The 10685-nt window shown below is 46.9% G+C and overlaps 1 protein-coding gene across 1 annotated transcript; it reads left to right on the forward strand.

Moving 5' to 3' along the window:
* Nucleotides 1-902: 902 nt before the first annotated feature.
* On the forward strand, nucleotides 903-6702 carry OTOP2 (otopetrin 2). The gene is made up of 6 exons (XM_054047603.1): nucleotides 903-1308; nucleotides 1815-1951; nucleotides 2703-2761; nucleotides 3822-3952; nucleotides 4545-5440; nucleotides 6395-6702. The coding sequence occupies exons 1-6, from the start codon at nucleotides 903-905 to the stop codon at nucleotides 6563-6565; spliced, it is 1800 nt and encodes a 599-aa protein (XP_053903578.1). The 3' UTR covers nucleotides 6566-6702.
* Nucleotides 6703-10685: the final 3983 nt, after the last annotated feature.

Genomic DNA, 10685 nt, shown 5'->3' on the forward strand with positions numbered 1-10685 from the left:
GAGGATAGGATTAAAATTCAAAATGATTTGGACAAACTAGAGAATTCAATAAGGACAAATGCAAAGTACTCCACATAGGAACAATCAGTTGCACACATACAAAATGAGGGAAGACTGCTTAGGAAGCAATACTGCGGAAAGGGATCTGGGAGTCACAGCGGACCACACGCGAAATGAGAGTCAACAGTGTAATGCTGTTGCAAAAAAAGCAAACATCATTCTGGGATGTACAACTAGCAGAAGTGTTGTAAGCAAGACACACAATGTAATTCTTCCGCTCTACTCTGTGCTGATTAGGCCTCAGCTGGAGTATTGTGTCCAGTTCTGAACGCCACATTTCAGGAAAGATGTGGACAAATTGAAGAAAGTCCAGAGAAGAGCAACAAAAATGACTAAAGGGCTAGAAAACATGATCTATGAGGGCAGACTGAAAAAAATGGGGTTGTTTAGTCTGGAGAAGAGAAGACCGAGAAGGGACATGATAACAGCTTTCAAGTATATAAAAAGTTGTTACAAGGAGGAGGGAGGTAAATTGTTCTTCTTAACCTCTGAGGACAGGACAAGAAGCAATGGGCTTAAATTGCAGCCAGGGAGGTTTAGGTTGGGCATTAGGAAAAACTTCCTAACTGTCAGGGTGGTTAAACATTGGAATAAATTGCCTAGGGAGGTGGTGGATTCTCGGTCATTGGAGATTTTTAAGAGCAGGTTAGCAAACCCCTGTCAGGGATAGTCTAGATAATACTTAGTCCTGCCATGAGTGCAGGGGACTGGACTGGATGACCTCTCGAGGTCCCTTCCAGTTCTACGATTCTATGATTCTTTGATTCAGATGGAGTGATCCTTTTAATTCTAGGGTTCTGTTCTTGACAGCAGTAACACTTGGCTTTGGCATTAGTTGAACCATGACAGAGGGGCCCGTGTGGACAGACAGCGAGATCAGTCGCGAAGACTCCATCATGGGCTCCGGTCAGAGAGAAGACAAGGACAGCAGAGCCGCCAGCCCAACAGGCTCCTTGGGCCACCATCCACACTCGCCCCCCTTGACACACAACCCCAAGGAGATCTGGAAGAAAGGAGGCCGCATGTTCTCGGTCCTGCTGGCCATCAATTTGTTGCTACTGGCCTGCACCCTGGTGAGCAGTGCGGCCTTCAACAAGGTAGCTGTGCATGACTACGACGTGTTTTTCATGCTGACCATCATAATGCTGATCTGCATTGCCTGGATCCTCTTCTACCTCATCGTCACCGCCAAGCGCCGGGACGCCATCCTCTACAAGGACTCCCATGCAGGACCTGTCTGGCTGAGAGGTAGGAAGCCACCATGGTTGATGCCTTGGGGTGGCGCGGGGGTGGGTGAAGATGGGATCCCATACAAGGTAAGCACTTCGTGAGGAAAGCATTGCCCAGATGGCCTCCTAGAGGCCCCTTCTCAAAACATCACTCACAGAGAACTTCAGAAGGTTCCTCTCCTTAGTGCTCTGGGTCTGAGGGGTGGACTCCAATGATCAGTCTCATTAACCTGTGTCGTGCTGGATCCGGCCCTTACGTGGGAGGGTTCTCCAAAGTACTTGGTTATTTTTCAGCCTCATCATTCACCATTCCAAGGGCTGTTGGTGCAAAGGGTTTGTAGGCTTTGGGGTAAAAAGAAAACAGGGACCACTATAAAGGGGAAGCCTGAAATGCCATCTGCCTCTACATGGCGATGCCATTTCTCTCCCTCCGCCGTCTGTCTAGATGAGCGTGGGCTCACCTACGTCTACCTGTCCACCCCCAACATGTGCACTTCGTCTCTAATTGCTTTGCTTCCTCAACAGGAGGCCTGGTTTTGTTTGCCATTTTCACCCTCGTGATGGACGTGTTTAAAACTGGGTATTACTCCAGCTTCTACAACTGCCTGTCCGCCATCAAAATCATCTACCCTCTCGTGCAGGCCGTGTTTGTGATCGTCCAGGTGAGCGTGGGCTCTTTCAGTGCCCGGGGGACAGGTGGGTGAGCTCAGGCATGATGCTTCACCTTCCCAGGGTGCTGATCGCGCTTGGACCACTCTCTACCCAGCGAGCTTAGCTCACTCCTTGATCCGTTCTAACCTAGCAGAGCAAACGCAGCTGACTAAACTCCTCTCCCCCCGGGAGAACACTTCCCCATCCGCCGTACCATATTTGATCTGTGGTGACTTGCTCTAGGTCAAAGTTCATAACTCTTTTCCATACTATGACCTGCTATTATTTGCAAGCAGGACTGCTCACATGAACCCCTAACCAGGTTCCAGCCAGGACTTCTCTCCCATTTAGCAACATGGAAAGGGCAGGATGGCCGTAACCCCTGATATCTGTTCATGATTGCCTGTGGGGTCTCAACCCCCCGGTTGGGAACCCCTGATGGATGTCAATACTGTGGAGCGGAGGAGGCTGGATGGGAGCAAGGGATAAGCAGGAGCAGCATGATGTGCAGCAATGGTGGGCAGAAGAAGGAGCTGCGGAGGCAGAGTGGAGAGCATGGGAGGGTTACAGCACAAGGCAAAGTAAATGGGGCAGAAATGGATGGCAGAGGAGCAGCACGGGTGGGATAACGGGCCCGGTGCAGCAGAGAATAGGGCAGGGCCTGACTTTCATCCTGCAGAGCGTGGAAGTGGCCGGGTCTGTTTCTAGTCTGACGCTGCCGCTTTGAGGTTCAGTCTTAATCAACACTTATATTTCTTCCAGACGTACTTTCTGTGGATTTCTGCCAAAGACTGCATTCACGTGCACCTGGATGTTACCAGGCGAGTATTTCTCCCAGCTGGGCGTGTTCCCTTCTGCACTGGTCCCCATTCCTCTGCCGAGCCTCCCCTGCAATTAGCGGCAGCTACAGGGGGAACATTCCTACATTCTTTCCATTTCAGTGGGTCTGTTACAGGATTATCCTACCAGGCACACAGAAGAGATGGCCCCGTAGTGAAAAGCGGAGAGCTGCCACTTGGTTCCCAGCTACCCTGAAGTGCTAAAAGGGGAGGGTCCCTTCACAGATTAGGTTCAGAAAACTGTAGAAATGGGGGCCAGCTGCAAAATTGAGAGGCAGAGCCAGGGTTTTGGTTTGAGCACCGCACCAGTGTAATCCCGGCCCACGCAGTGTGGCACTCTGTCCCCCTCTAGTGGTGGCTGAGCCACAGAGAGATGTTAATGAGCCAGCTACAATGGGAGCTCCGGTACTAGCAGCTCACACTTTAAGATCCAGAAGCGGGAAGACTGATCCCCCATCCAGGGGCACAGCCGTACACTAGCACATAATACTTACATTTAAAAAAAATTCCGGGTCACTTCCCCGGTACTGGGAAGGAAGACAAAGGAGCGTCAGGAAGATCAAAAGGCTGATGGAATGAGAAACCAGACCTCAGATGATCATATTCACTTTCGCAAGACTGGATCCACCTTTCGGGACAGGCCAACCCTGACCAATTACTCTACATACTTCCATCCACGCCCAGTGACAGGCTGAGCCAGAAACAGTGAGAGATGAAACTTAGTTGGTGCTTACCGGGCAAGGTAGATGGTATGAAGAGTGAAGGGAATGAGAGAGAGCAGTTAGGGCAGCAGACAGGGCATCAGGACACCTGGGTTCTCTTCCTGACCCTGCCACAGGCTCCCTGTGTGACTGGGGGGAAGTCACTTCCCCTCCCTGTGCCTCAGTTTCTCCATATATAAAACGGGGATACTGATACTTGCCTGCCTCACAGAGGCGAGGCTTAATTCACTAATGTTTGAAGAGTGCATTGAGGCCTAGAGAGGAAAGGTGCCAGAGAAGCAGACTTTGCCTTGATTCTTTCTATCTCTTCTCTCATACAGGTGTGGCTTGATGCTGACGTTGACCACTAACCTAGCCGTGTGGATGTCGGCCGTAACAGACGAGTCCGTGCATAAAGCACACACAAAATTCCAGAACTTAACAGAAGGAACACACAGAGGGATCATGAAAGGTAATTTGCCCATTAGTAAAGCCAGCTAATGCTGGAGCTGAGGCTACGGCGTTAGAGGCCTTTCTCTGGAGCAAATTCACTGATGAATGAATACAAGGGGACGGCTCAGCGGAAGGTGCTATCTTGCGTGAGTAGGGGTATTCCAATCTGGACCTTAGCATTCGTGTCTTGCTTTGTGTCCAGCAGGAGTCATGGGGATGGAGGGAGAACCTAGAATGAACCGAGGAGGAGGAGGGGAGAGGAGGAAAAGAAAAGGAAAGAGAGAGAACGAAAAAGAACCAGGGCGGGAGAGGCGAGGGAGGAAGAAGGGATTCTAGACAGGCCCAGATGAGAGAAGGATGTTCACTAAACCCATTGTTTGACAAAGGGGAAAGCAATTCCGAAGGGCAGACACCAAAGGGAGGCTGAGGTTTCAATGGGTGGATTCTCAGTGTCCAGGCAACCCTGGGTCTCGGGGTCATGAGATCTACTTGTACCTTTGGTCCTGCATTTTAGTGACTGTGATTCTCCAGAGTGAGGCTCTTCAGGACTGTTAACAAGTGCTTGTTTCCTGCAGTAACGATGTAACATGTATGTGTTTTTCCTGTTCCAGCTGAAACGGCAAGTGGCTCAACAGAAGGCTGTAGCTGTAACACCCAAATTTGCCAGATCTTCCAGAGTGGCTATTTTTGGTTGTATCCCTTCAACATTGAGTACAGTCTCTTTGCCTCTGCCATGCTGTATGTGATGTGGAAGAATGTTGGACGCCTCATAGACCACCACACTCACCACATCCACCAGCTGAAGTTCAGGCTCTTCAGAAGGACCTTCTTTGTGGGCATTGTTTTGGGGCTGTTCATACTGGTGAGTGGCCTGGCTGTCCTTATTGTTTATGAGGTGCAGGTGAATAGCAGCAGCCAGCCAGACAAGAAGAACGAAGCACTCATCATGTATTACACCTTCAACATAGTTTGCCTGAGCCTGATGTCTCTTGTCTGCATTGGAGGTTCCATTGTCTACAGGTTTGATAAGAGAGACATGGACCACCACAAGAATCCAACCAGGACTTTGGACATGGCCTTATTGCTGGGGGCTGCCTTGGGGCAATATGCTATCTCCTACTACTCCATTGTGGCTGTGGTGGCCAGCACTCCAAGGGATGCCATAAGTGCCCTCAACTTGACCTACTCACTGCTGATGATCGCCCAGCACACCTTCCAGAACATCTTCATCATCGAAGGCCTTCATCGGCAGCCCCCAGAAGATGACCACAAAATTCATCCTCACCGGAAGGACCTATATGGACTCACCTTTGTCAACATCAATGCCGTATCCCTCCGCGTCCCCGAAAGCAGCAGTGCCCTGCCATCCCCCTTGCCCCACGGTCAAGGTGCGGTAGCGATCCAGCCTTCAGATGTGGTGCAGTCCATAATGGTCCCCAAGAAGGTGAAATGGAGGAGGAAGTTCCTAAAGGAGATCTCCTTGTTCCTGCTCCTCTGCAACATAATTGTAAGTGACAATCAGAAAAGGATTTTTTGGAGGGTGGGTGGAGGGCAGGGGGTCATGTCCAAGAGGATGTAGTCTAAGGAAAATGTTCCTTTTTCTTACCTTAAATCTCTCACTTAAATCAGAAGTAGCTGCATTGAAGTCAGTGGAGTTATTGGAGAACATTCTCTGCTGGTGTAACTAGGCACAGCTCCCTTGATTTCAGTGGCATTTTGCCCATTTATGCCAGCAAAGAACTGAGCCCCTAACATTGTACAATTGGTGCGAAGGAGAGGAGAATCGGGCCCAATATTTTTTCATTAGGCTTAATCCTTTGATGCTACATTTTTAATGTAGGGAAAAGGCATCTAGAGCCCGATCGAAGCCATTTTCTTATACGTTAGACAGCAGAAGACGTGATGTCTGGTGATCAGTAGTTAAGTAGCATGGGTGAAATCCTGGGTCCACTAAAGCCAATGGCAGAAGTTCCATTGACCTCAGTGGGGCCAGAATTTCACCCAGGGGTCAAATTGTACTCTCAGGATCTCTATTGGCAGGTGTATCTCAGAGAAGAGTCTAGCCCCAGATAGCTTCACTTAGAAACCTGCTTTTTATTAGCAATTACATTTGATTTTCACATGCTTTTCATTGCAAGCCCTAAGGGAAGCCAATTAAATGTAGCGTGACTCCCCCATGTTTTGAAGGCACTTTTGATTTACAGGAAAACTGTGGAGGAAATACACATCTTTCATAGGACCTACGGCTTCCGAACAAACCAGGCACAGATGATTTAGATAAAGAACCTCCAACCCTATAGGTCTTTTTCTGCCTCTAATATGGTCCTGAATTTAGAAGATTTATCCTTTCCCTTCTCTCTGGCTCTTCTGCCCTTTGAAGCCCTTAGCAGCAGCTGCAGCTACTCACCACATCCCCTCCCTCTCACTGAGACTGTCACGTTTGTTTCCCACCTCCAAACAGCTCTGGATCATGCCAGCGTTCGGCGCCCGGCCACAGTTCGACAACGACAAGGAACTCAACTTCTACGGCTACTCGATGTGGCCTGCCATTGTGGACATTTGCCTGCCCTTCGGGATCTTCTACCGCATGCATGCGGTGGCCAGCCTGCTGGAGGTCTACATCATGTCTTAAAAGGAAGAACACCGGCTCTATCAACCCACCTTTCCCGCCCCGGGACTGAAAGTCTGAGCGGCTGTACTGAAGGGTTTGGGGGTTGCATGCATCTCACGCCCTAGCGATGACAGGGCATTACTGCACCGCCGTGGAAATAATCCACTCATAGTCCCAGATGTTGTTTTCTACTCATGTGTGAGTGCATGTGCTTGATTTCAATTATTGCTTTAAGTTGTAAGGCTTTTAGAAAAGTGGAACGTTTACAAAGTAGGGCAATGAAAAACACGTGCGGTTCATTCAAATTGATACCTCTTCCTACTAAGGGCCTGAGCCTGCTGACTGCTCCCAACGCCATTGACTTCATTCTCCCAGGGGGGGCCCGGTACCTTGTCAGAGCCCATCTGTGTGCAGGCTGAATCCCGTTTGCTTTAAGAGACCCATTGGCTTCAATGACATAACTCAGGCGTGTAAGGCAAACGGGACACAAAGCTACATCCCACCACTGGGAGCTCCATTGCAAAGGAGAAGAATCAAGTGCACAGACGTGAAAACTGAACTGGTGAATGTTGAAGGCTTTTGGAATCACGTTAGAATTCTCTTCTCCCCGCTACCCGACCACGGTCCTGACGGCTTCGCAATACTGTCCTTGGTCACATCCCCTTTCTCCTCATTGAGACTGTATAGCTGTTGATCAGCCAAGGCCCAGAATGACTGAAAGCATCCTTATTCAGGACAGCGCCTACACATGTGCTGAATTCCCACTGAAGTCAACGGGCCCTTAGCACATGGTTAAGTGCTGTCATGAATAGGAATAGACTTAAGCACATGTTTAAGTTCTTTCCTGAATCAGGGCCGACGGTTAATTCTATTACGAGAATTAAAAGCGTTTTTTAAATAGTGTAATGATTTTTTTTTAAAAACATATGAACTTATTTTATATAAAAAAAATTATTTATTGATTTTCAGTGTAACAATGAATGGCTAAAGGTTCACAGTGCCACACAATGCACACATTGGAGATCCAATTCATTCTACAGGCCAGCTTTCCTGACCTTAGATGAACACTCAGGGCTGCCAGTGATTTCATTTGTTCACCTGTGCATCAGAGAGTGGAACTGATCCATATGGTATCTGCCTAACCTGAAGCAAGCCTCAAGAACTCTAAATAGGCCATGCTTCATTTGGCTGGTGCAAATAAGTATCAACAAATGAGTCAGCATGGCACAGCTCAATGTCTCTCTCTTACAAAGTTATGTTTACAGAGGAAAGAAATTTCATTGTACTGAAGAGGAAAATTGCAGAGCTGATGAAAATTAACAATCATTTCCCGAGGCTGTTTGTATATTTCTCAAATAAAAGAATAAATGAAAATCATGCTACTTTACTGAGCAGAGTTTCTTTTTCACCAGCCAGCTGGAGCCACGTGGAGGTTTGGCCCACGTAACACCAGAGTGAGAGGGAAGAACAAAGATTTTGAGGTGGTTGAAACATTTTGCCCCCAAAAAGGAGTTCACATTTCAAAAATTCATAGATTTTGAGGCCAAAAGAGACCATTAGCACATCTAGTCTGACCTCCTGTTTATTGCAGGCCATAGGATTTCACCATTTACCTCTCTATGGAGTCCATTAACTTGTGTTTGACAAAAGTTGATCTTCCAGAAAGGTGTGCAGTCTTGATCTGAAGACATCAAGAGAGAGATAATTCACCTCGCCCCTTGGTACTTTGTGCCAATGGTTAATCATCCTCACTCGTTAGAACAGGGGTTCTCAAACTGGGGGTCGGGACCCCTCAGTGGGTCATGAGGTTATTACGTGGAGGGGTCGCGAACTGTCCACCTCCACCCTAAGCCCCGCTTTGCCTCCAGCATTTATAATGGTGTTAAATATATTAAAAAGTGTTTTTACTTTATAAGGGGGGGGGGTCACACTCAGAGGCTTGCTGTGTGAAAGGGGTCACCAGTACAAAAGTTTGAGAGCCACTGGGTTAGAATGTGTGCCTTATTTCTAATTTGAATTTGTTTGGCTTTAACTTTAAGCCATTGGTTGCTTTTCTTTTAGTCTTTTTATTAAGGCAAAGTTACCCTAAAATGTTAGCCTACTACATCGTATATTACCTGTTCAGGATCAGGTTAATATTCAAAGAACCTGGCTAAAGATTCTGACTTGCTGGCTGGGGAGCCCTCTTCTAAATACCCTTCCTCTTTTTAGTTTTCTTCTTGTGTATGTACTTGGTGTGAAAGCTTTTCCATTACAAGAATAGCCTGTATTTTACTACACCACAATTCCATAGGGTGGAGGGGTCACATTTTTCCAATAATTTGCAATACAGAGTCTAGCTGCTAACAGTGAAAATGAAATTCATTGGTCGTTCGGTTTAAAATGCAGATCCTTTCCTAGATCATTAAGCAAGCAGGTCAGGGAGGGATCTCCCAGCCATTGGTTCTTGTAATGCCTTTCTCCACTACGCTCAAAGCCCATTCAAACTTTTTTAAGACCAGCTCTTCAGAGGTTACAAATTAACATGCAAGAGAAACAAGTGAATGAACTGGGAACTGGCTGGACAAAAGAAAAACTAGCCAGAATCTTAAGTTCTCCCTCTGAAGAATTTACTCCTGCTGGTGAATTGTACTTTTCTTATTATTTGCCATCAGAACATTTTACCCTCTGTCAAGATTACAGGGCTAGCTATAACTCTGATCCCTCTCTGGTCTCTCTAAGTCCATCCCCACAGGTATCGGGACCCTCACTTTCCACTCTCTTTGGGCTACAGAACCCTGTGCAGCAACCATACTTACCCAACAGGTCCGAATGAATTCAGGTACTTGCATTTCTTCCCTTCAGGAGTTGTCACCAATGGTGTATAGACTTAAACAAATGTATTATTGATTTTAACCACAGGAACACAAAGCATAACCTAAGAGAAAAAGGATTTTAAAACAACAAAAGATCTACACTCATCTATCTTAACTACAGTCCTAGGCACTGGCAGACCCTAACCTCTGGGGGCCTGGGTCTCAAATCATCAATTTTTTGAAATCAAAATGTTTGCAACACTAAGACATTTATACGTTCCCCATTAGTAACAGAGCACCTCACAGTCTTTAATGGATTTATCCTCACACCATCCCTGTGAGGTGGAGCAGAGCTATTAACACTATTTTACAGAGGGGAAACTGAGGCACCAGGTGGCTAAGTGACTTGTTAAGATCACGCAGGAAGTCTGTGGCAGGGCAGAGACTTATACCTAAGTCTCCTGACCAGCATCTTAATCTCTGGACCAGCCTTTCTTTCATGGTATCTCAAAGTAAAGCCATTTTGGAAGGAAAAGAAATCAGCTATCCATTAGGGGCTGCAGCTCCTGGCAGCATAGATAGAAGATAACCAAACGTCTGCATGGGACACAAACCAAACAACTATCACATCAAACAAAGAGTCCAGTGACACCTTAAAGACTAACATTTATTTGGGCATAAGCTTTCGTGGGTAAAAAACCCACTTCTTCAGATGCATGGAGTGAAAATTACAGATGCAGGCATTATTATACCCTAACCCTAAGCCCAAATTGATGATGTTAAATTTGCAAATGTTATAGACTAGGACATTCGATAACAGATTTAAAAGTAGTCATACTTGAACAAAAAAACTTCAGAAACAGACTTCAAAGAGAAACTGCAGAACTAAAATTCATTTGCCAATTTAACACCATCAATTTGGGCTTGAACGGGGACTGGGAGTAGCTGGCTCACTACAAAAGCAGCTTTCCCTCTCCTGGAATTGACACCTCATCAACTATTGGGAGTGAACTACGTCCACCCCGATTGTATTGCCCCCCACCCCCGTCAACACTGGTTCTCCACTTGTGAGGTAACTCCCTTCTCTTCATGTGTCAGTATATTTATGCCTGTATCTGTAATTTTCACTCCATGCATCTGAAGAAGTGAGGTTTTTTACCCACAAAAGCTTATGCCCAAATAAATCTGTTAGTCTTTAAGGTGCCACCGGACTCCTCGTTGGTTTTGTGGATACAGACTAACATGGCTACCCCCTGAGACTTGACATCAAACAAAGGAACTCGAGAGCTGCAGGAGAACAGGGTCAAAGCTGGAGCCTCACCCTTACGATTCGGTTGCTAAATGCA

The sequence above is a fragment of the Malaclemys terrapin genome, chromosome 13 (genome assembly GCF_027887155.1).
Source record: "Malaclemys terrapin pileata isolate rMalTer1 chromosome 13, rMalTer1.hap1, whole genome shotgun sequence".
Taxonomy (NCBI): domain Eukaryota; kingdom Metazoa; phylum Chordata; order Testudines; family Emydidae; genus Malaclemys; species Malaclemys terrapin.